This window comes from Dendrobates tinctorius, unplaced genomic scaffold (genome assembly GCF_039654945.1).
Source record: "Dendrobates tinctorius isolate UK_male_01 unplaced genomic scaffold, ASM3965494v1 ptg000012l, whole genome shotgun sequence".
Taxonomy (NCBI): domain Eukaryota; kingdom Metazoa; phylum Chordata; class Amphibia; order Anura; family Dendrobatidae; genus Dendrobates; species Dendrobates tinctorius.
In genome coordinates, this window is record NW_027361680.1 from 17179963 (window position 1) to 17207000 (window position 27038).

At 45.0% G+C, this 27038-nt stretch overlaps 1 protein-coding gene across 1 annotated transcript in view; it reads left to right on the forward strand.

Moving 5' to 3' along the window:
* The window catches only part of LOC141066966 (myomegalin-like), a 444577-nt gene that overhangs the window by 181500 nt on the left and 236039 nt on the right, over positions 1-27038 (forward strand). The window contains exon 3 of the mRNA XM_073558019.1: positions 21488-21611. Coding sequence (XP_073414120.1) covers positions 21488-21611 — 124 coding nt within the window. The remainder of the gene's footprint in view (positions 1-21487; positions 21612-27038) is intronic.

Here is a 27038-nt window from a genome sequence, read left to right on the forward strand (position 1 = left end):
GCTATCACGGTCAAAAACAAAATACCCTCTCCCGTTGATCTCTGAGTTATTTGACAGGTTGCGAGGGGCCCGGATCTTTACAAAATTAGATCTACGGAGGGCGTAAACCTGATTCGCATTCGCGAAGGAGACGAATGGAAGACAGCTTTTAATACTAGGGATGGACATTACGAATATCTGGTCATGCCCTTTGGCCTTTGTAATGCGCCTACTGTCTTCCAGGATTTCGTTAACGACGTCTTCCGCGACATGCTCTCTACCTCGGTGGTGGTCTATCTGGATGACATATTCATCTTCTCGCCAGATTTGACCACCCACCGGAGAGACGTCTGCAGGGTCTTCGACCGTCTGCGGGTGAACTCTTCTCTTTGCCAAGCTGGAGAAGTGCCAGTTTGAGCAGGAGTCCTTGCCGTTTCTGAGGTATATCATCTCGGCCCAGGGGTTGGCTATGGATCCTGCCAAACTGCAGGCGGTGATGGATTGGCAGGAACCCCATTCACTCAAAGTGGTGCAGCGCTTTTTAGGGTTCGTGAATTATTACCGCCAGTTTATACCGCACTTTTCCTCACTGGTGGCTCCGTTGGTTGCTCTCACTAAAAAAGGAGCTAACCCCAATGCATAGTCTGAACAGGTCTCCAAGGCCTTCATGTCTATAAAATCTCATTTTGCTGGCACTCCCATCTTACATCATCCCGATGTAGATAAGCCATTTATTCTGGAGGTTGATGCCTCTTCCGTCGGTGCAGGAGCAGTCCTTTTCCAGAAGGATGCTCAAGGTCAGAAGCATCCCTGCTTTTTCTTTTCAAAGACCTTCTCACCGGCGGAGAGGAATTACTCCATCGGTGACAGGGAGTTGCTAGCCATGAAGTTGGCCTTTTCCGAGTGGAGACATCTCCTGGAGGGAGCTCGGTTTCCTTTCCAGGTGTATACGGACCATAAAAATCTGGTCTATTTACTGACGGCCCAGCGCTTGAACTCTCGTCAGGCTAGGTGGTCGCTCTTCTTTTCCCACTTCCGCTTCACCCTGCAGGTCACCCTCTCAGGGGAACAGAAGCTTCCGCTTCACCCTGCAGGTCACCCTCTCAGGGGAAAAGAACATCCGTGCGGATGCTCTCTCCCGCTCGATGGTCTCTGCGCAAGAAGGAGAGGCTGAGCCTCGGCTAATTCTCCCGCCGGAGAGTTTTACGACCGTGGCTCCAGTTGCTCTCGAGTCAGTGCCACCGGACAAGACCTTGGTGCCTCCCCAGCTACGGACGGAGGTTCTCGCTTGGGCACATGCCTCCAGGGTTGGTGGTCACTTTGGCAATAAGCGGACCACTGAACTCCTGGCAAGGTCATATTGGTGGCCGCATATGGCTCGAGATGTTAAGGAATACGTACAAGCATGCGTCTCGTGTGCACGGAACAGACCCTCTAGACAGAGGCCGGCGGGGCTTTTGTATCTTCTGCCAGTGGCGGATAGACCTTGAGAGATGGTTGGCATGGACTTCGTGGTTGGCCTGCCCAAGTCTGGTGGCAGTACAGTCATCTGGGTGGTCACCGACCATTTTTCCAAAATGGTGCATCTGGTGCCACTCGCACGGTTGCCTTCCGCTCGTGGTCTTGCCACTCTGTTCATAAAGCACGTATTCCGTTTACATGGCATGCCGGACAAAATCATTAGTGATCGAGGTCCCCAGTTCGCGTCTCGGTTTTGGAGGGAGCTCTGCGGTCTGCTCAGCATCGAGCTAAACCTGTCCTCCGCTTACCATCCCGAGACGAATAGCTTGGTTGAGAGAGCCAACCAAACCTTGGTCACGCACCTGCGGCATTTTGTCTCTGCCACGCAGGATGACTGGGCATCCTTGCTACCATGGGCTGAGTTTGCCCTGAATAATGCAGTGGCCGATTCCACTGGTCAGACGCCCTTTCTTTTCTTTTAAACTACGGCCAACATCCACGCATCCCTGTCCCGATGCCAGTGTCCTCCGCTGACTGCAGAGTGGCAGACTGGGCAGTGGAGGCTCGCGACATTTGGGATCGCACTCAGGATGCTATCCGGGCCTCTAAAGAAAGGATGAGGGCGTCCGCCGACACACATCGGCGACCCGCTCCAAGCTTCTCCCCCGGCGACATGGTGTGGCTCTCTACACGAAATATCAAGCTGCGAGTCGAGTCCCCCAAGTTCGCGCCGCGATACATTGGACCTTTTAAGGTTCTCGAGCGTATCAGCTCGGTGGTCTACCGCCTGGCTCTTCTGCCACACTTAGCCATTTCGGATGTTTTCCATGTGTCCCTCCTCAAACTAGTTCATATGGCCCGGTTCTCCGAGTCATCTGCCGGGTCATCAGACTTGTCGTCTGACGAGTTCGAGGTTAACACCATTGTGGGACGCAGGATTGTCCGTGGCAAAAAATTTTATTTGGTGGATTGGAAGGGTCATGGACCGGAGGCTGGGACCTGGGAACCGGTGGAGAATATCCATGCTCCACTTCTGATTGTGGCCTTTGAGCGCAGCGTGGCTCAGAGTGGGGGGGGCCCTAGGAGGGGGAGTAATGTTAGGTGTCGAATTACTGGGACTGCACAACAGGAATCCAGAGCCGTACATCCAGCGGTCTCCCATTCCCCTCTGACTGCTCAGGGACCTCCTCAGCAATCCCGGCGTCCTGCTCAGACTCGCTCTGTGAGCCTGGATGTTGCTGCCACCTCTGGTGCAGCAATGGTAGCGCAACCTGCTCTGCAGGGAACCGATCCAGAGGCTAAGTCCTCTCGCCGTGCTGCTGGGCATGTCCGCAAGATGACCTCTCAGTGGAGAGCAGGGGTCACATGCTCAGGTCCTGTGTCGGATCTGATTGGTCCTTCCCAGAGTACTGGAAGGTCCCGGAAGCGCATGGCTATAAAATGCCCGCATGGCGGCTCGGCCATGCGCTAGTGTAGACTATTATGCTGAGTGTGAAAGGTGATGGATGCATGTGTCTGGTGACTGACTTATTTGAAACCCCCTTCCCTCTGATATTACGAATGGTGACAGAGTGTTGGTGATAGTCAGTTCCAGGTAGTGGCAAGCTAGGCGCCACTGTGCTTACCGCACCTTACACTAGCGTCCGTCGGTGTCCGGCTCTCTGGCACCGTCGCTTAGCGGCTACAGTTACCGCCGCGCTGCAGTAGCAGCATCTATTGGCTTTCACGGCTGCCACGCCACATGCCGGCTGGCCTGTGGAGTTAACAGGTCCAGCGTTCCTTTCTATTTTATATTAGGGCATCTCTGTGTCCTAAACAGAGTCTGCCTTAACTACCTCGGGTGACGTTAACCCGAGTGCTCTACTTCGCCATCTAGCGAGTTTGCCATTATCCAGCAACGGTCTTTACACCTACCGCACGGTGGACCCCGGGCGGCAAACGCACCTCCTATTATTTATAATTGGTGTGTTCCACCGTCCCTAACAAGTATGCCTTTTTAGCAAAGATGGAGGGGGAACCTCAGCAGCTATATCAAGAGATCACCTGAAACTATGTCATGACCTGTTGAAGGAAAGAGTGGAAGAACCAGATAACGTCCAACCCATAGAGGAAGAAGAGAAGGTCAGCACAATACTTGGAGAATCCCCTGCGAATTGGACTAAAGATGCTATAGTGGTGCCGGTGTTGACATTTCCCCAATTGGTAGCACAGGAGGACGTGACTCAAGGAAATCCTGAAGATCAGGAAAATCAGGCAGCAGATGCCACACCAGCAGTGGAGCCAGAGAACCCTCGCCCTGCCAGTGGTGAACCTGTTATGCCCATGGTGAGTCTAAGAGTTCACAGACAATCTAGGATCCCTGTGCCATGCAGAACCCCCAGTAGTGTATCCAGTACATTACCCACTACACCAGTACTACGCAGGTCTATCTGCACCACACAGGGTATACCACCCCTCAGATATCGTATATAGATAAATAAATGTAAATGTTGAAATTGTATGTATATATGTAACTGTTTTTCAAGTTTTGTGCCTACAGCTAACCTGTAAGAGTTTCCTTTGACTTTTCCAGTTTTGTTTTATGGACATTGTACCACAGGACTTGTGTGGTCACCCATTTGTATATAGCTCACCATTTGCCCAGGAATGGACCATGGACATTGATGCTTGAACTTATCATCATAGGACCATTTTTGAAGCACTTGGTTTTTATAACTTTTTCATATTTTTTTAATCTTGTACAATTAGTGTTGTTTAACTGTTTATATGTTTCATGTTTTTGTTCAACCCAGGAATGCTGACTTGCACTAGGGGGGAATGTGGTGCCTCCAGGAGTATGGTCACCACAGAGGCTTTGCCTTCCTCCAGGGGAGGGTAATGCCAAGCTTGGAGGCAATGATGGGTCTCTCTCGCAGTCAATCTATGCATGCAACACAGTTCCACTCCAGGCCAGCAGGGGGAACTCTGAACCGGGATTAAGGGGAGGAGTGCTCTCTGAGGGCGAAGAGAAAGGAGTGGTCAGTTAGTCTGCGGAGGGTTAAGTGTGCAGACATGTAGAGAGAAGCTGGAGGTTGAGCTGAGGAAGGAGAGCTCCCTCACAGTTAGAGCGCATGAACTGGAGCCTGGTCTCCACGGTTGTACGGATACTAACGGTCCTGCAACAGACACCAGAGGAGTAGGAGGCTGTAAATGCCCTACCCCCATCTAAGACTCAGAGGCACAACAGCATGTAGTGAGCCAAGAGAGGAATAGCGGTTACAGATGTCTGCCATACGAGGAGTGAGAATAGAATAGAAGAGAATTGAGAGGAACTTCAGTGTAACTCAGTACTAGGAGTACTTCATACAAGTAAGCGCTAGGAAGGAGACTGCACAGCCCATCTACTGAGAGAGAATCCCTGAATTGCTTCCAGGCTAGCCTGCTCCGTTACCCTCTGTAATCAGGACCGTGGACTGCATTTATCAAGTAAAGGTACAGAAATTGCACCCCGCTGTGTCTTGTCTGCTTCCTACCTTTCCGGCACTGCTACATCCCCATGCCAACCACATCTACACTGCCCTGGGATTACAGCTTCACCTGTGGGGAAGTTTTACACCTTTGCTGCACCTTACCATCAGTCCCAGCGGATCTGCATGCAGCGTCGTATTAACATCTCACTTGCCGAACACCACAGGTGGTGTCACAAACTATTCATCTAACTACATTCCACCATTCCTATTCCCCCATTACTTGGGCGCCCAGGGCCACGGACCGGGTCACCGCTGCTGTGACACATCCCCCTGACACCGGCCCGGTACCGAGTACCCCACAGCCCTGGGAGGGTGACCCATCAGTATTAGAGAAGATAAGTACCTGCTGTAAGGAGGCTAATGGCCGTGTAATCAATGGGAGGTATGTGTCGCAGAGATGGCTTCTCCCTGTGATGCCACCCAGAGTATTTTGGCTTTAGTGCACATGAGCACTAAGGCCTGTTTCACATTTCTGTTTCTTGACGGAAGGCCAAATCCGCCAGAGCTGTTAAAAATAGATCCGCTTCCGTTGTGGGCCAAACGGTCGTCACTGGATCCTTGTTGTGTACGGATCCGCTGGAGTCAGCATGTGGGCGACATTTAAAGGAAGCGCGGTCCGGGAAGAGGAAAGAGAGAGAGAGAGAATTTTTTTGGCGCTTCCAGAACTGTATTTAGGGTTAATATGCTCAGCAGGGGAAATCTGCCGGGCATGCGCACTATAAAATAGCGGACAATCGCTGCAAAAAAACGGTGCATCGTCCGTCTCTTCCGCCCGGGAGATGCTAAAATTTTCACGGATCCGACAAAAAACGGATCTGATGGACAAACATCAGTCAAAATCCGCCGCTAATGCAAGTCTATGGGAGGGAAAAAAACGGATCCGCCGAAAAATGGGCGGATCTGTTTTTTTCTAAAAGTGGCGGATTTTGACTGACGTAAAAAAAACCGAAGTGTGAAAGAGGCCTTAGATGTCATTTAGTTCACCTGTGACCAGGTTGTGGGTAACTATGAGAGATGGGAAGGTCTGACTACCCACATACCTCACATCTGGGTGAGAGTGCTCACTACCCATTTTCCCTGTAGAAACTGCAGAAATAACACAATCACGTGATCAGTCCATGTGATATGTACCTCACCTGTGGTTGTGATTACAGCCTACCTAATGGAGGTGTGTTTGGCACATGGCAATGAGTGTTTGGGAGTCTGTCAGTGTGTACAGATTTCTGTTGTGAGTTCATTTTTCCCTTCATCATTGAGGTCTGATGAACTCCCTCCTCTGGTGAAGGAAGGTAGTGAGGCTGATTACCAAACACCTGGGCAGCTAAATGATAACTGGGTGGCTGGAATTGAGGACTGGATATAAGGCTGCCGACGTCCTTCTTCCTGGCTGGTGATTTTCCTGCTGGATTCTTGGAGTCCAGTCTGATTCCTGCATCTCAAAGCTAAGTTTTTCTGCTCTGCTTTGTACTCTTCAGTTTTGTTTTTGTTTTGCCTTGTTTTTTGGGAGTTCTGCCATCCCCGGCCGGGGGTGAGCTGAATTCCATTTTTGTCTCTGATCTGTTGATCTTTTGCTCTGTCTTCAGAATATACCTGAGTGCTGATATAGTCTTTTGAAGCCTAGCAACTTCAGGGCCTGTTTTTTCTATCAGTCGGTTGGCTCATTTTGATAGGGTTTTTGCGGATGGCAGACAGCAGCTTTCCTATCCTGTCCTATGTAGTTAGCTTGGGCCCCATCATTTTCTCAACCTATCTTTCCCACGCAGCAATGGCATAAAGTGAGACTAGGGACTTTTTTTTACAGTGGTGGAGGAATACAGTGCGGAAGGATACCTAACTTCCGTCATTGTATTCCTGGAGCTGGTAGAGAATGGTAGCATCAGCTGATGCTGCTGTTCTCCACGCAAGATGGACGTGGGACCCTCGTGGACTTCTGCGGATCGGGGTAAGTATATTGGTGTTTTTTATTTTGATATTTATTCCTCAGGCGACAATGGCTTCGGGGATCAAAGTGACAAGTGACGGTGAGTATGTACTCTATGTTATATGTACTGTATGTCTATATGTATGTATTGTATGTAGTATATATGTATGTTGCATGCATGTAGTATATATGCAGTATATATGTAGTATGCATGTTGCATGCATGTGGTATATATGTAGTATGTATGTTGCATGCATGTAGTGTATGTATGTAGTATGTATGTAGCATGTATGTAGCATGTATGTAGTATGTATGTAGTATGCATGTAGTATATATGTAGTATGTATGTTACATGTAGTATATATAGTATATATGTAGTATGCATGTTGCATGCATGTAGTATATATGTTGTATGTATGTTGCATGCATGTAGTATATATGTATTATGTATGTAGTATGTATATAGCATATACGTAGCATGTATGTAGTATGCATGTTGCATGTAGTATATATGTAGTATGTATGTTACATGTAGTATATATAGTATATATATAGTATGCATGTTGCATGCATGTTGTATATATGTTGTATGTATGTTGCATGCATGTAGTATATATGTATTATGTATGTAGTATGTATGTAGCATGTATGTAGTATGTAGCATGCATGTAGTATGTAGCATGTATGTAGTATGTATGTTACATGTAGTATATATGTAGTATGCATGTTGTATGTATGTAGCATGTATGTAGCATGTAATTTTTTTTATTTTTTTTTTACATTCAACACATTAGCCGGATGATGGGACTACTACTGTCCCATCATTGGCTAATGTGTCAATCACTGTCATGGTAGCAGGCATCGCCCGATGGGACTTGTAGTCCCATCGGACGATGCCTGCACAGACCCCCGGAGCCTGCACAGACCACCGGCAGGCCGGCACAGCCCCCCGGCAGGCCGGCACAGACCACCGGAGCCTGCACAGACCACCGGCAGGCCGGCACAGCCCCCTGGCAGGCCGGCACAGACCACCGGAGCCTGCACAGACCACCGGCAGGCCGGCACAGACCACCGGAGCCTGCACAGACCACCGGCAGGCCGGCACAGCCCCCCGGCAGGCCGGCACAGACCACCGGAGCCTGCACAGACCACCAGCAGGCCGGCACAGACCCCCGGAACCTGCACAGACCACCGGCAGGCCGGCACAGACCCCCCGGCAGGCCGGCACAGACCACCGGAGCCTGCACAGACCACCGGCAGGCCGGCACAGCCCCCCGGCAGGCCGGCACAGACCACCGGAGCCTGCACAGACCACCGGCAGGCCGGTACAGACCCCCGGACAGTCGGCACAGCAACCCGAAGGCCCGAACTGACGGCGCATCATGATGCGCACAGACAGCGCATCATGATGACGTCATTTCAGCAGCCAATCAGAGCCACAAAAGTGGCTCATTGCATTTTGGACTTCCGATTCCGGTATCCGATACAAAAACAGTATCAGTACTCGGTATCGGAATTCCGATACGGCAAATATCGGCCGATACCCGATACTTGCGGTATCGGAAAGCTCAACACTAGTCATTAGCCATTCAGGTGGATCGGCGTTTACGTGATAGCAAAACTACATGAGAGATGTTGCCACCTGTTGAACAAATGTCTGAACCTATGCAATGTGATAGAGTTTTGTCTAGGGCGCAACGTCAGGAGTTCAGAAGGCGTAATAAGCTGTGTTTTTTTTGTGGAGATGCCTCGCATATTATTTCTGTCTGCCCTAAACGAGAGAAACGTTGTGCACACACGTTTTCTGTGGGTGGTGTTCAACCTAAGTTTCTTCTGGCAATTACTCTGATCTGCTCCCTGTCCACATTTTCCGCCAAGGCTTTTGTAGATTCAGGAGCAGCTCTGAACCTGATGGACTTGGATTTTGCTAAACGTTGTGGATTTCCTATGACACCTCTGCGGACGCCTATCCCTTTGAGGGGTATTGATGCTACTCCTTTGGCGAAGAATAAACCTCAGTTTTGGACCCAGGTGGTAATGCGGGTCGCCCCAGACCATCAAGAAAATTGCAGATTTTTGGTGTTGCATAATTTGCATGATACCATTGTTCTGGGGTTTCCCTGGTTGCAAATCCATAATCCAGTTCTGGATTGGAAATCTTTGTCTGTGGTGAGTTGGGGTTGTCGGTGTGCCCTTAGTGATGCTCCTGTTTTCTCCACCTCTCCCCAGTCGCATGATGTTCCTGACTCTTTGGCTGACTTTTATTATGTATTTAGTGAGAATCAGTCTGTGTCTTTGCATCCTCATAGGAGTTATGACTGTGCAATTGAGCTGAACCCGGGGTGTAAATTCCCCAAGGGTCGGCTTTTCAATTTATCTGTACCCGAGCACGAGGCTATGCGATCCTATATTAAGGAGGCATTGGAGAAGGGTCATATTAGACCATCCTCTTCACCCTTAGGTGCTGGGTTTTTTTTCGTGGCCAAAAAGAATGGTTCATTAAAGCCTTGTATTGACTATCGTGTCCTCAACAAAATTACTGTTAAATATCAGTATCCGTTACCCCTGATTTCTGATCTATTCTCCAGAGTTAAAGGTGCTTGCTGGTTTACCAAGCTTGACCTCAGGGGGGCGTATAATTTTATTCGCATTAAGCATGGGGATGAATGGAAGACGGCGTTTAATACTCCGGAGGGACATTTTGAGTACCTGGTGATGCCTTTTGGGCTCACTAATGCCCCTTCTTTCTTCCAGTGCTTCATGAACGATATATTCCGAGACTTTGTGGATACATTTTTGATTATCTATCTGGATGATATTTTGATCTTCTCCAAGAATTGGGACTCTCATGTTTGAACATGTTCGGACTGTGTTCCGGATTTTGAGGGAGAATTCCCTGTATGTCAAGGGATCGAAATGCCTTTTTGGGGTACAGAGGATTTCATTTTTGGGATTTATTTTGTCTCCGTCAACTATTGAAATGGACCCGGCCAAGGTACAGGCCATTTATGATTGGGTTCAGCCCACTTCTTTGAAGGCCCTCCAGAAGTTTTTGGGTTTTGCTAATTTTTATCGGAAATTTATAGCTAATTTTTCTGGTATTGCCAAGCCATTGACGGATTTGACTAGGAAGGGTGCTGATGTGCTGAATTGGTCTCCGGAGGCTGTTTCTTCCTTTCAGGAGCTGAAGCGAAGATTCACTTCTGCTCCGGTTTTGCGGCAACCTGATGTCTCACTCCCGTTTCAGGTGGAGGTGGACGCTTCTGAGATTGGTGCAGGAGCGGTGTTGTCCCAAAAAGATCCTGTGACATCTAAAATGAATCCTTGTGCTTTCTTTTCCCGAAAGTTCTCCCCATCCGAAGGTAACTATGATGTGGGGAATCGGGAACTGTTGGCCATGAAATGGGCATTTGAGGAGTGGAGACATTGGTTGGAGGGAGCCAAACACCAAGTCGTGGTCCTTACTGACCACAAGAATTTGATTTACCTGGAGTCGGCCAAGCGCTTGAATCCTACACAGGCTAGGTGGGCCTTGTTTTTCACACGTTTTGATTTTGTGGTCTCTTTTCTTCCGGGCACTAAGAATGTCAAGGCAGACGCCCTCTTTAGGAGTTTCCTTGCTGATTCTCCTGTTGTGACTAAGCCTGCTACCATCTTAGGCGAGGGGGTAGTTCTTTCTGCCATCTCGCCCGATTTGAGACGTGCTCTGGAAGAGTTTCAGGAGGACAAACCTGAGCGTTGTCCCAGTGGAAAGTTGTATGTTCCTGACTAGTGGAGGAAGAAAGTGATGTCTGAAGTTCATTGCTCTGCATTGGCTGGTCATCCAGGTATTTTTGGTACTAGAGATCTGGTGAGTCGGTCTTTTTGGTGGCCCGCCTTGTCTCATGATGTCAGGAATTTTGTGCAGTCCTGTGGGACTGCTCCCGGTCTAAATCTTGTTCTCGCTCTAGTGGCTTGTTGATGCCTTTGCCTGTGCCCAGGAGGCCATGGACCCATATTTCAATGGATTTTATCTCTGATATGCCTGTCTCTCAGAGAATGACTGTTATTTGGGTGATTTGTGATAGATTCTCTAAGATGGTCCATCTTGTACCACTCCCTAAGTTGCCATCTTCCTCTGAGTTGGTGCCCTTGTTTTTGCAACAGGTGGTTCGCTTGCACGGGATTCCTGAGAACATTGTATCTGACAGAGGAGTTCAGTTTGTGTCTAGATTTTGGAGGACTTTCTGTTCCAAGCTGGGAATTCAGTTGTCCTTCTCCTCTGCGCTTCACCCTCAGACCAATGGGCAGACGGAGAGAACAAACCAGACTTTGGAGTCGTATTTGAGATGTTTTATTTCTGCCGATCAGGATGATTGGGTTTCATTTTTGCCCTTGGACGAATTTGCTTTAAATAATAGAGCTAGTTCTGCCACTTTGATGTCACCTTTTTTTTGTAACTTTGGTTTTCACCCTCGATTTTCTTCAGGGCAGGTGGAGCCTTCTGCCTGCCCAGGTGTTGACACTGTGGTGGAGAGAATGCACCAGATCTGGGACCAAGTGGTGGATAAGTTGTCTCTCTCCCAGGAAAAGGCCCAGCGGTTTTCCAACCGGCGTAGGACCGTTGGTCCCCAGTTTAAGGTGGGTGATATGGTTTGGTTGTCATCAAAAAATATCGCTATGAAGGTGGCTTCTCCTAAGTTTAAGCCTAGATTTATTGGACCTTACAAGATTTTGGAGATTATTAATCTGGTCTCTTTTCGGTTGGCTCTTCCTGTCACATTTAAAATTCATAATGTGTTTCATAAGTCCTTGTTGAAGAGGTTTGTTGAACCAGTAGTTCCTGTGGTGGCACCTCCTGACCCTATATTGGTTGAAGGTAACATGGAATATGAGGTAGAGAAGATACTGGATTCCCGTCTGGCTAGACGGAGACTCCAGTATTTGGTTAAGTAGAAGGCTTATGGTGGGGAGGATAATTCCTGGGTCTCTGCCTCTGATATTCATGCCGAAAGATTGGTGCGTGCCTTTCATCGGGCTCACCCGGATCGCCCTGGTGGCATGGATGAGGGTTCGGTGACCCCTCCTCAAGGGTGGGGTACTATTGTGAGTTCATTTTTCCCTTCATCATTGAGGTCTGATGAACTCCCTCCTCTGGTGAAGGAAGGTAGTGAGGCTGATTACCAAACAGCAGCTAGATGATAACTGGGAGGCTGGAATTGAGGACTGGATATAAGGCTGCCGACGCCCTTCTTCCTGGCTGGTGATTTTCCTGCTGGATTCTTGGAGTCCAGTCTGATTCCTGCGTTTCAAAGCTAAGTTTTTCTGCTCTGCTTTGTAATCTTCAGTTTTGTTTTTGTTTTGCCTTGTTTTTTGGGAGTTCTGCCATCCCCGGCCGGGGGTGAGCTGAATTCCATTTTTGTCTCTGATCTGTTGATCTTTTGCTGTCTTCAGAATATGCCTGAGTGCTGATATAGTCTTTTGAAGCCTAGTGACTTCAGGGCCTGTTTTTCCTATTAGTCGGTTGGCTCATTTTGATAGGGTTTTTGCGGATGGCAGACAGCAGCTTTCCTATCCTGTCCTATGTAGTTAGCTTGGGCCCCATCATTTGCTCAACCTATCTTTCTATGTGTGTTAGTGTTTTCATCTTGCTTCACAGTCATTATATGTCGGGGCTGCCTATTGCTTTGGGGTCTGCTCTGGGGCAGTTTAGTTTTTCGCCTTTCTGTCTTTAGTCTATGTAGTTCTCCGGCTGTGATCGAGGGGTCTAGGGCACCGTAGGAACCCCCCACGGCTACTGCTAGTTGTTGTGGATAGGTTCAGAGGTCTGCAATCCGATAGCTGCCAACCTCTCTGGTTTTTCTGGACTTAGCTGGTATTTTGTTTTTTCCTCCTTCGGTGACTCATCATAACAGATTTCCATGTGTGCAGGCTGGACACTACAGAGTGGTCTGTTACTTGGGAGGTAGAAGGCCTCTTGTGTGTGTGGCTCCAGACCAAGCCTCCGGGCTTGACATTGCCCTAGCCTGTGTGCCCACAGGCCTGACGGAACAGAGATTCCGACTAAGGACTGTTTTGTGTTGTTTTGCCGGATCAGAAGGCTGTTGATTTTGAGTTTGCGATACTAAGATTATGGAGCAAATAAACCGATACGAACTCTTTTAACCCCTTAACCCCCAAGAGTGGTTTGCACGTTCATGACCGGGCCAATTTTTACAATTCTGACCACCGTCCTTTTATGAGGTAATAACTCTGAAACGCTTCCATGGATCCTGGTGATTCTGGCATTGTTTTTTCGTGACATATTGTACTTCATGTTAGTGGTAAAATTTCATTCAAATAACTTGCATTTATTTGTGAAAAAAATGAAATTTGGCAAAATTTTTGGAAATTTTGCAATTCTCCAACTTTGATTTTTATGCCCTTAAATCACAGAGATATGGCACACAAAAACTTAATAACATATTACACATGTTTACTTTACATCAGCACAATTTTGGAACCAAAATTTTTTTTTGTTAGGAAGTTATAAGGGTTAAAAGTTGACCAGCGATTTCTCATTTTTGCAACACCATTTTATTTTTACAAACCACATCACATTTGAAGCCACTTTGAGGGGTCTATTTGATAGAAAATACCCAAAAGTGATGCCATTCTAAAAACTGTACCCCTTAAGGTGCTCAAAACCACATTCAAGAAGTTTATTAACCCTTCAGTTGCTTCACAGGAATTTTTTGAATATTTAAAAAAAATGAACATTTAACTTTTTTTCACAAAAAAATACATCAGGTTCAATTTTTTTTTATTTTACCAAGGGTAAAAGGAGAAATTGGACTGCAAAAGTTATTGTGCAATTTGTCCTGAGTACTCTGATACCTGATACGTGGGGGGAACCACTGTTTCGGCGCATGGCAGAGCTCAGAAGGAAAGGAGCGCCGTTTCACTTTTTCAATGCAAAATTGGCTGGAATTCAGATCGGACGCCATGTCACATTTGGAGAGCCCCTGATGTACCTAAACAGTGGAAACCCCCCACAAGTGACCCCATTTTGGAAACTAGACCCCCCAAGGAACTTATCTAGATATGTCGTGAGAACTTTGAACCCACAAGGGCTTCACAGAAGTTTATAACGTACAGTGGTACAATTAAAAAATCATATTTTTTTCACAAAAATGATCTTTTCACCCCCAATTTTTATTTTCCCAAGGGTAACAGGACCCTAAAAGTTATTGTGCAATTTGTCCTGAGTACGCTGATACCCCATATGTGGGTGTAAATGACTATTTGGGCGCATGGCAGAGCTCAGAAGGGAAGCAGCGCCATCTGACTTTTTTGGCAGGAATTGAGATCGGACACCATGTCGCGTTTGAAAAGCACCTGATGTACCAAAACAGTGGAAACCCCCCACAAATGACACAATTTTGGAAACTAGACCCCCCAAGGAACTGATCTAGATGTGTGGTGAGAACTTTGAACCCCCAAGGGCTTCACAGAAGTTTATAACGCCCTGGCGTGAAAATTAAAAAATCATATTTTTTCCACAACCATGATCTTTAAGTCACCAATTTTTTTATTTTCCCAAGGGTACTAGGAGGAATTGGACACCAAAAGTTGTTGTCCAATTTGTCCTGAGTACCGTTATACCCCATATGTGGGAGAAAACTACTGTATGGGCATACGTCAGGGTTTGGAAGGAAAGTAGTGACGTTTTGGAATGCAGACTTTGATTGAATGGTCTGCGGGTATCATGTTGCTTTTGGAGAGCCCCTGATGTACCTAAACAGTGGAAACCCCCCACAAGTGACCCCTTTTTGGAAACTAGACCCCCTAAGGAACTTATCTAGATGTGTGGTGAGCACTTTGAACCCCCCAGTGCTTCACAGAAGTTTATAACGACTGGGTGTGAAAATAAAAAAATCGTATATTTCAACAAACATGATCTTTTAGTCCCCATTTTTTTAATTTTCCCAAAGGTATCAGGAGAAATTGGACCCCAAAAGTTGTTGTCCAATTTGTCCTGAGTATCTTGATACCTCATATGTGGGAGAAAACTACTGTATGGGCACACGTCGGGGCTTGGAAGGGAAGTAGTGATGTTTTGGAATGCAAACTTTGATGGAATGGTCTGCGGGTGTCATGAGCGTTTGGAGAGCCCCTGATGTAACTAAACTATTGAAACTCCCCACAAGTAACTCCATTTTGGAAACTAGACCCCCCACGGAACTTATCTAGATGTGTGGTGAGCACTTTGAACCCCCAAGTGCTTCACAGAAGTTTATAACGCCCATGCGTGAAAATAAAAAAATCATATTTTTTTCCACAAAAATTATATTTTTGCCCCCAATTTTTTATTTTCCTAAGGGTAACAGGAGAAATTGGACCCCAAAAGTTGTTTTGCAATTTGTCCTGATTAGGCTGATACCCCATATGTGGGGGTAAAACACTGTTTGGGCGCATGGCAGAGCATGGAAGGGAAGGAGTGCCATTTGACTTTTTCAACGCAGAATTGGCTGGAATTGAGATCAGATGCCATGTTGCGTTTGGAGAGCACCTGATGTGCCCAAACAGTGGAAAACCCCCAATTCTAACTCCAACCCTAACCCCAACACATCCCTAACCCTAATCTCAGCCCTAACTCTAGTCCTAACCCCAACCCTAGCCCTAACCCTAGCCCTAGCCCTAACCCTAATGGGAAAATGGAAATAAATACATTTTCTTTTAATTTTATTATTTTTCCCTAACTAAGGGGGTGATAAAGGGGGGTTTGATTTACTATTTATGGCAGGTTTTTATATTTGGCAGCTGTCACACTCTTAAAGTCGCTTGTAATTGTAGAAATAGTTTTTTCATCACCACATATTGAGAGCTATAATTTTTCCATATTTTGACCCACTGAGTCATGTGAGGTCTTATTTTTTGCGGGACGAGTTGATGTTTTTATTGGTATCATTTTCGGGCACGTGACATCTTTTGATCGCTTTTTATTCCGATTTTTGGGAGGCAGAATGAACAAAACCAGCATTTCGTGAATTTCTTTTGGGTTTTTTTTTACACCATTCCTCTTGCGGTAAAATTGATAAAGCGCTTTTATTCTTCGGGTCAGTATGGTTATAGCGATACCTCATTTAGGTTGTTTTTTTATGTTTGGCGCTTTTATGCAATGAAAACAATTTTATATAAAAAAATAATTATTTTTGCATTGCTTTATTCTGCGAGCTATAACTTTTTTATTTTTTTGCTGATGACACTGTATGGCAGCTCGATTTTTGCGGGACAAGATGACGTTTTCAGCGGTACCATGGATATTTATATGCGTCTTTTTGATCGCACGTTATTGCACTTTTTGTTTGGCAGTATGATAATAAATCATTATTTTTTGCTTCGTTTTTTATTTTTATTTTTTAAGGGGTTCGCTAAAGGGGTTAACTAATGGGACAGTTTTATAGGGTGGGTCGTTACGGACACGGCGATATCAAATATGTGTACTTTTATTGTTTGTTTTTTTTATTTCCAAAAAATGAATTTATTAGGGAATTTTTTTTTTTTAATTTATTTAGCGATTTTTTTAAATTACTTTTACACTTTTTTTTAAACTTTATTACATTGTCCCAGGGGGGACATAACTGTCATGTGACAGATCACTGTGACAGACATCACAGATCACTGTGGAAGATCAACGTTCTGTCACAGGCACTGAACAAGACTTCCTCGTGCCTGCGCTTTGCAGGCACTGAGGAAGTCAGCTCCCTGCAGGCCCCCGAAGGTCCCCGTCGCCATCTTGGGTTCGGGGACCTTCAGGGAAGGAGACCTCCGCAGCAGCGCTGCACATTGCGCTGCTGTGGGGGGCTCAGGGAAGGACGGAGGGAGCCCCCTCCCTGCCGATGCTTCCCTTTAACCCCTGGTACACCTCAATCGTGTCGGGGCACTCCGTGACCGCCCCTGACACATTGTGCCGGGTGTCCAGCTGTGATAATCAGCTGACACCCGGTCGCGATCAGCGGCACTCACCACGTGAGCGCCACTGATCGCTGTGACGTACTCTCCCGTCCCTGGGAATTAAGTCCCAGGGCACATGGACGGGATAGTACATCACATGTCAGAAAGGGGTTAAAGAAGCACGCCTCCTGTTTTTCCTCCTGCTGCACCTAAGTGAATATGAATCACTACACTGCATACTGGCACCATCGCTTCCCTAAGGGGAAAGAAGACACTGAACCGTGGGTTGAGTAAAGGATTCTTGCTTAACAGAACTGTAGTGTCGAGCTGGGTTGTGGTGATATAGTGAAGAATAGTGAATGCAGAAGACAAGTAAAGAGGAAGGAATTGAAACTGTGTGGTAAATCCTCTGTACTGTGACAGAAACATTCATAAGATTTTGTACCTGCTATCTCCTGTATATATTCCCTACCAAGTTGCCGTTCAGTAAAAAGTTTATTTTCAAATTATAGTCTCCCTCATTGAACTATACTGTAAAACAACTGGTTGTAGCAAACCAACATCATCAGTTACATGCAGCCAACATGGTCATTGTGCCCTCACAGCACAAGTCCACACACTCAGCCACCATTCCACCTTCACGTAAAGTGCCAGAGTGTAAGACGAGTACCTCGCTCATGGCTATCATCCCGTGCCACGATACACAGTGACTTACTCTAGTCTGTTGCAATTCCAATTACATATAGGTGCTTCTTACAAGATTAGAAAATCATCAAAAAGTTAATTTCAGTTCTTCAATACTAAAAGTGAAGCTCATATATTATATAGAGTCAGTACAAACAGATGACCTATTTCAAGTGTTTATTTCTGTTAATGTTAAAAATTATGGCTTACAGCCAATGAAAAACAAAAAAAAATTATCTCAGTAAATTAGAATAATTAACAAAAGACAGATGCAAAGGCTTCCTAAGCATTTAAAAAGGTCCCTTAGTCTATTTTAGTAGGCTCCACAATCATGGGGAAGACTGCTGACTTGACAGATGTCCAGAAGGCAGTCATTGGAAAGTAAATTTTGCATTTAATTTGGAAATCAAGGTCCCAGATACTGGAGGAAGAGCGGAGAGGCACACAATGCAATCAGCTTGAGGTCTAATGTGAAGTTTCCACAATCAGTAATGGTTTGGAGAGCCTTGTCATCTGCTGGTATAGGTCCACTGTGTTTTATCAAGACCAAAGTCAGCGCAGTGATCTAGAAGGAAATTTTAGAGCACTTCATGCTTCCCTCTGCCGACAAGCTTTTTGGAGATGGAAATTTCATTATCCAGCAGGAATTGGCACTTGTCCACACTGCCAAAAGTGCCAATACCTGGTTTAAAAACAACAGTATCACTGTGCTTGATTGGCCAGCAAACTCGCCTTACCTTAGCCCTATAGAGAATCTATGGGGTATTGTCAAGAGGAAGATGAGAGACACCAGACCCAACAATGCAGACGAACTGAAGGCTTCTATCAAAGCAACCTGGGTTTCCATAATACCTCAGCAGTGCCACAGACTGATCGCCTCCATGACACACTGCATTGATGCAGAAATTGATGTAAAAGGAGCCCCGACAAAGTATTGAGTGCATTTACTGAACATACATTTCAGTAAGCCAACATTTCGGATTTTAAAATCATTTTTCAAGCTGGTGTTAAAAAGTATTCTAATTTACTGAGATAATGACTTTTGGGTTTTCATTGGCTGTAAGTAGTGATGGGTGAGCACTAAAATGCTTGGGTGCTCGTTGCTCGGGTCGAGTAAATTGGAATGCTCGAGTGCTCGACCCGGGCAGCAAGCTCAATGTAAGTCTATGGGAAATAAGAATGTCTGTTATATTGATATATATTTTTATAGTGGGTTTTGTTAAGTTTATACCCAGTGTTCCATTCCAGGGGTTCCCATAAAACCACTCCATCTGATTTACACTTGTTTTTCACATTGTACCTTGTTTGATCTTTTGTTAGGTAAATTTCTTCTAAAACCTCAGTGTAATACACTTGAAGCGGGAACTTTGGGATTGGCACATTGATTTCAGCCCTGGCTGAATGAGAGTAACTAATAGGGTAATCTTAGGTTGTTTCATACAATAATGAATTTCACTTCAACTCCTATTCCAGTAAAGGAAGTGTTGGTATTTCTGCCTCTGTCTCAGTTTGTGACTCACTGGATCTTATTCGGACCTCTGGTCATTAGAATATCACCAATATTAAAAAATTGCAATGTTTATCATAAAAACATGATGTGAACAGTAGTTTTATTGTGATGATACATTTTGTTTTTTTATCCCAGGTAAACTAATTTTAAAGGAACTCTTTAGCTTTTTACAAAACAAGTCGAGCAATACCTTTACATGGCCTGTTGGTTCCTTCATTACTGAGAAATCAGTGTTTCAATTAATATGCAAATGGCACAGAGGAGATATTGGTAGATCTGAATCATGTGTCACTCCAGTCACGCCGCTTCCTTTGCCTGAAATCACACAACATAGAGGCTGTCGGTTATGTAGGAGGAAAGGACGCTTGGCAGGGAATAGAGCTGGAGTGACAGAAGCTTCAGTTTTGACTTATTCCTTCTAAAGACCAAACTAAGGCTATGTGCATACGTGCGGAATTGCTGCGGATATTTCCGCGGCAATTCCTCAACTCCCTGCCGCGGGAAGTACACATGCGGTGTTCCCGCTTAAAACTAGCATTTTGCAAGCGTTATTAGCTTGCAGAATGCTAGCGTTTTCCAAGCGATCTGTAGCATCACTTGGAAAACTGATTGACAGGTTGGTCACACTTGTCAAACATAGTGTTTGACAAGTGTGACCAACTGTTTACTATTGATGCTGCCCATGCGTCATCAATAGTAAAAAGATATAATGCTAAAAATAATGAAAACATTAAAAAATCGTGTTATCCCTATTAAAAAAAGAATTAAAATAAAAAATCGTGATATTTTCACCTTCCGGCGGAAGAAGGAGCTGGACTCCTAAACGTGCGTCGGGGAGACGCTTGGACACCGAACGCTGTGGCCTCTTGCCCCCTGTTGTCATTTTGCCTACAAGGTATGATCGCTGCTGGACATTTTCTTGTTTGCGATCGCTTAGTAAGTGCTCACTTGTACCTATGTACTGGTTGAGCCTTACTCTTTGACATAATAGTTTTTATAATGATCTGGTATTTCCTCTATTGTGTCAGACTCGGGGTATTATAACTATAATTATATTTATGATGATCTGTTTTTTACTACATGCTGTAACGATGAGGCTTCTGTGTGACGTCTGAATGTCGTCATTATTTTTGCTGTTTGCACTAAAGTGGTGTTATACCTGACCTGTATGTTATATCTAATAAAGGATTTTTTGTAGAAATTTTTTCATGAATTTGGACTTATGATCTTTATTTTTTTCTGTGTGTTGTGCAGTTTCATACTGCGATCTGTCCACACTTTAGTCCATGATAGTTGTACCTAATTGATAGTCTTCTTATATGTATATAATTTAGTATGTTTTGGGTACCTATGTTGAACTGTTTTCTTAACGTGTGCACATAGCCTAAAGACCAAGGGTCACTGATTACAGGTGGAAGAAAGGTGATTCCGGCAGCCAAGTAGGAAAGGGTTCTTTACAGTTCGAGCAGTCAGACTTTGTAATCCTCTACCACAAGAAGTAGTAATGGCAAACACTATAACAGCTTTTAGAAAAGGTCTGGATGATTTCCTCGATACACATAACATTGCAGTTTATAGTTAAAGTATTGACGAAATGTACAATTGGTGAAGGAAGGTTGGACTTGATGGACCTAGGTATTTTTTTGTAACTACATCAAAGGTAAGAAGAGTTAGTGGATAATCTCTGTGCTGCCAACAGGATTAAGACATATATCACAGTGTAGTAAAGAAAGATGATCGTTTATTTCAACGCGTTTCGAAGTACAAAGTTACTAAATATTTGGGGGTTTTAAATCCTGCTGACAGATTCCCTTTAATCTGGCTTTATTTTCACTATGACAACTCCTTATCAATCATCATAGTTCCCTCATGTAAAATAACAGCTATACTCACCTCCAGTGCTGGTGCCGTTCCAATGATGTTGGGGCTTGCTCTCCCAGGGCTTGCATGACTTCGATATGTCACGTCAGCCCTGCAACCAATCAGTTTTGTCTGAAGGAAGTGAGAAGGAAGCAGCCACTGATTGGCTGCAGGGCTGGAGTGACATATTGATGTCAAGTGCACCCTGGGAGAACAGGTACAGTGCTGTGCAAATTAATTGGGACAAAGCAATTTTTTAAGTAAAATCGTAAGTTGGTTACCAGTCAGTGATTCAAACCAGTTTTAACTGCTTTGAAGAGGCACTCACACCTGTTCAAAGCAGCAAAAACTGGTTTGAATCATTGACTGGTAACCAACTTTCTATTTTACTTAAATGCTGTGTCCCAATTAATTTGCACAGCACTGTACCAACATCAAAGGAACGGCACCAGCACTGGAGGTGAGTATAGTTGTTATTTTACATGGATGAACTATCGTGACTGAGAAGGGATTGTCCAAGTAGTTGTTTATGGTTGTTTATGCAAAAACAGAACTCAAGAAAACTACATAAATTGCACTTGTGGCCTTACCCTGAGATTCATATACTATGTTTACCTATTTGGTAATTATCACTGTCATATATTTCAGGACTGATTGTGGATATATGAACAATTACAATGAATCTGAATTACATCAAGAATACAAAGAGAGGCAAGAAGAAGCAAAGAATGCTCAAGAGCTTCTAGAAAAAAAGATTACATTTTTGCAGGAGGTAATGATAAAGTCGTGTGGGCTTTTTGTTTCATATCAAAGTGTCCATTTAAGTAACTTAGAAACTGATATGGAAATATTTTCTCTTAATGCTCATCATACACACAGCAACTACATACAGTCACTACCTAGAAATTCTCTCCTTGAACCACTTGTGAAGAACACTTTCATACATATGTTACAGTTGTAGCAAAAAGTATTGACACCCCTGCAATTCTGTCAGATAATACTCAGTTTCTTCCTGAAAATTATTGCAAACACAAATTCTTTGGTATTATTATCTTCATTTAATTTGTCTTAAATGAAAAAACACAAAAGAGAATGACGCAAAAGGCAAAACATTGATCATTTCACACAAAACTTAAAAAATGGGCCAGACAAAAGTATTGGCACCCTCAGCCTAATACTTGGTTGCATAACCTTTAGCCAAAATAACTGTGACCAACTGCTTCTGGTAACCATCAATGAGTTTCTTACAATGCTCTGCTGGAATTTTAGACCATTCTTCTTTGGCCAACTGCTCCAGGTCCCTGATATTTGAAGGGTGCCTTCTCCAAACTGCCATTTTTAGATCTCTCCACAGGTGTTCTATCGAATTCAGGTCTGGATTCATTGCTGGCCACCTTAGAAGTCTCCAGTGCTTTCTCTCAAACCATTTTCTAGTGCTTTTTGAAGTGTGTTTTGGGTCATTGTCCTGCTGGAAGACCATGACCTCTGAGGGAGACCCAGCTTTCTCACACTGGGCCCTACATTATGCTGCAAAATTTGTTGGCAGTCTTCAGACTTCATAATGCCATGCACACGATCAAGCAGTCCAGTGCCAGAGGCAGCAAAGCAACCCCAAAACATCAGGGAACCTCTGCCATGTTTGACTGTAGGGACCGTGTTCTTTTCTTTGAATGCCTCTTTTTTTCTCCTGTAAACTCTATGTTGATGCCTTTGCCCAAAAAGCTCTACTTTTGTCTCATCTGACCAGAGAACATTCTTCCAAAACGTTTCAGGCTTTTTCAGGTAAGTTTTCCAAACTCCAGCCTGGCTTTTTTATGTCTCGGGGTAAGAAGTGGGGTCTTCCTGGGTCTCCTACCATACAGTCCCTTTTCAATCAGACGCTGACGGATAGTACTGGTTGACACTGTTGTACCCTCGGACTGCAGGGCAGCTTGAACTTGTTTGGATGTTAGTCGAGGTTCTTTATCCAACATCCGCACAATCTTGCATTGAAATCTCTTGTCAATTTTTCTTTTCCGTCCACATCTAGAGAGGCTAGCCACAGTGCAATGGGCTTTAAACTTCTTGATGACACTGCACACGGTAGACACAGAATCATTCAGGTCTTTGGAGATGGACTTGTAGCCTTGAGATTGCTCATGCTTCCTCACAATTTGGTTTCTCAAGTCCTCAGAGAGTTCTTTGGTCTTCTTTCTTTTCTCCATGCCCAATATGGTACACACAAGGACACAGGACAGAGGTTGAGTCAACTTTAATCCATGTCAACTGGCTGCAAGTGTGATTTAGTTATTTCCAACACCTGTTAGGTGCCACAAGTAAGTTACAGGTGCTGATAATTACACAAATTAGAGAAGCATCACATGATTTTTCGAACAGTGCCAATACTTTTGTCCACCCTCTTTTTTATGTTTGGTGTGGAATTATATCCAATTTGGCTTTAGGACAATTCTTTTTGTGTTTTTTCATTTAAGACAAATTAAATGAAGATAATAATACCAAAGAATTTGTGTTTGCAATCATTTTCAGGAAGAAACTGAGTATTATCTGACAGAATTGCAGGGGTGTCAATACTTTTGGCCACAACTGTATCTGATGGAAAATGGCACATTTTTTTCTGTTGAATATGTTTGTAGGCAGAGGAGGACATTCAACCGGTGCAGCTGCACCTGGGCCCGAAGGTGCAGAGGGGCTCTTGCAGGGTGGCTAATAATGAGGGCAATCTGGCCTGTTGCTCAGAACGCAAGGCTCTGGGGGACCCATGGCCAGATTGCCCTCATGCGTTGGCAGGCAGGGTGTGATCCATGCAGCTTCCCTAACTACAGGAGAAAATGGTCACCGCAGTTCAGGGCCCCAGCTGATAACAGCCTCCGTGACCATCGGTAATCTCGATAATGTCACCTCTAGTCACTGATGCAATGCTCACAGCAGCTCATTCCCCAGTGGTAATCAGCCTGGGCGAATGCATCATGGCGCTGTCCAGGTGGAAAACTGTTTATCCCCAGGCATGGATTATGGCGTTGGACAGAAAGACAGACAGGTAAGGGAGATGGTTGTTTTTTATTTTATTACAGGAGACCATGGCTTCAGTGGAATGGGTGATGATGTGACTATGGTTTAATTTAGATTCGTTAAAGGAGTCTGTGTCCTTCTCTCAATTAATAATGATCTTTATTTTTATATAGCGCTAACATATTCTGCAGAACTTTACAGTTTGCACACATTATCATTGCTGTCCCCGATGGGGCTCACAATCCCCTATCAGTATATCTTTGGAGTGTGGGAGGAAACTGGAGTACCCGAAGGGAACCCACACAAACACGGAGTGAACATACAAACTCCTTGCAGATGTTGTCCTTGGTAGGATTTGAACCCAGGACTCCAGGGCTGAAAGGCTGCAGTGCTAACCACTGAGCCACCGTGTATTAAAGCACTTTATTCTGGCTGTGTTTTTATTTACATAATAGACACCTCTCCATTATTAAGCCATTGGCTTGATGTCACCAGGCAATACAAAGGTGACATCAACCCCACAAAGTGAATCCCACTTGCCACCACCACAGGGCAAATGGGATGAACCAGGCAAAATGCCAGAATTGGGGCTACTAATAGATGGGTCTTTTCTGGGTCAGCTGCAGGCTGCTATTTTTAGGATGGGGGCCAATATCCATGGCCCCATACCAGCTGTCTGCTTTAGCTTGACTTGTCAAAAATGCAGGATGCCACTCCAGTTTTCTTCATTATTTGTTTAAATAATTAAACAAGCAGCATGGGGACCCCCCTATTCTTGATAAATAGCCTTGCTGAAGCTGACAGCTGAAGGTTGTGGCCCGCAGCTGTCAGTTTTGCCTGGCTGGTTATCAGAAATACAGGGGAACCCACGACAATTTTTTTTCAAATTATTTATTTATAGCGCATTTCATTGGTCAATTGATGTCACTTTTCCTGGTGTCTGCCCATAATTTTAGCTGTTTTGGCCCCCTTGAAGGTGTTGTCTGTTCATTTGGTTTTGCCTCCCATAGAAGTAAATGAGGTTCGGGTACATTCGGCAAACCGTTCGGCGAACAGCGGGACTTTCACCGATCCGAACCAAACTTTGAAAGGTTAGCTCTGCTCTATTCATGAACACAAAGAGTTATGTCCAAAAGTAAAAGTTGCAAAGCTGAGTGTATATAACATGGATACTTAAGCTGTGTGCCCACAAAGAGATTTAGTGAGTTTTTGATGTTGTAAATTTTCTGCACCTATTGTCAGGATCCTGACAGCGCCGGCGTACAGCCCTCCCTGAGCAGGGACTCACCGGTGCTGTAGGGGCCCCGGGGACAGTAACAGCTGGAAAGTACAGACGCACAGGACCTGAACGCTGAAGTATTAGCAAGCAGGCACAGGACCTACGGTCATGTGACCGCAAGGGGGCGGGGCTTAGCGTCCTGCTTACTAAGATGGTAGAACACTCAGAGTCGGGCAAACCGGAGATCATACACAATACGGGCAAACGAGGTACAGGAGGGACAAGCAGATGGGAGGTCAGACAAAGCCAAAGGTCATACACAAGAGGGCGGTGCAGTACCAAAGGGACGAGCAGAGAGCAGTCGAGTCACAAGCAGAGGGTCATACACGAGAGAGCGGTGTGGTACAAGAGGGTCAGGCAGAACTCATAACAGGGACAGAACTGGATCACAACCAAACAAGCAACAAGTTATCAAGCACAAGGCACAAGTATACAAGAGGTCACTTAACTCAGCCGAGGGCAGGAGTAAAACTGACACCAGACCTAGGTCCAGAGAGCATTAAATAGCCGCCCTATGCCAGAGAGAGGCAGAAACAATTAATCCCCTGTCTGACCAGGACGGGCCAAAGTGAAACCCCATCCTGGATCATGACACCTATTAAGTAAATTAGGTTACTTGTGTTTTTTCACTGAGTTTTTAATTTAGTTTTAGACATGGGTTTTTTTGTCACTTGTTGGTATGACATGTTCTAAATAAATTTGCCTTGGTTTTTATACCTTCTGGTATTTGACTTTGGAAAAACTTTATGGTCAAAATTGTTGGTACCCCTCGTTTAATGACAGAAAATCCTGGCTAGTGCACTGGCCGGAAAGGGTGCTAGTGTCACCATTGCAGATGGTACAACACATGGGGGATGACAAGCATGAGACAGACAAGGTAAAAACACAACACTTAGTTTCCAGACTCCATTGTTAAGCTCCACAGAGGACATGGAAACAGAACTCGAAGTCCAGAAATAGCTGATACAGTGCTGACACCAGAGAGCTGCAACTGCAAGGCTGGTCTCAATAGAATAACTCTATTACCATCAGTCAGCTGATGCATCAGGAACTATTTAAAGGATGTTGGGAGTGGTCACCACCCACCTCAGCTGTCCTAGCAACTCTGTAGTTGCAGCAAACTCTGCCAGCAAGGTAAACTGACATCAACCACTGCTGGCCTGAAAGGAAAAAAGCTACATTTAAATTATAGTGCAACCAGAGCTGCCACGCATCCAAAACTGGATTCTGACAACAGCTCCCATCATTCAACACCTGCTATTAATAACAGCGAGAGCAGGAGCGGCTGATGGGTGCATTCATTAGCCAGCTCCTGCGCTGTTAATAAATAATTTTAAAAAAACGGCGTGGGTTCCCCTGTATTTGTGATAACCAGCCAGGCAAAACTGACAGCTGGGGGCTGCAACTCTCAGCTGTCAGCTTAAGCAAGGCTGGTTATCAAGAATAGAGGGGTCCCCACACTGTATTTTTTAATTATTTAAATAGATAATTTAAAAAAAGGTGTACAGTCCCCCCATTTTTACAACCAGCCTTGCTAAAGCAGACAGCTGGGGGCTGGTATTCTCAGGCTGGTAAGGGGCCAGCTTAAAAATAGCAGCCCACAGCTGCCCAGAAAAGGCGCATCTATTAGATGTGCCAATTCTGGTGCTTTGCCTGGCTCTTACAACTTGCCCTGTAGAGGTGGCAAGTGGAGTTCATTTTTGTGGGGTTGATGTCACCTTTGTATTGTCAGGTGACATTAAGCTCAAGGCTTAGCAATGGAGAAGAGTCTATAAGTAACCCATCCATTACTAATCCTATAGTTATATGGTAAATAAACACAGAGGAAGAATAAAGTCTTTTATTACAAATAAAACAAAACACACTTTTACTTTTTTATTTAAAAATAACAAACACAGTTATACTCACCTA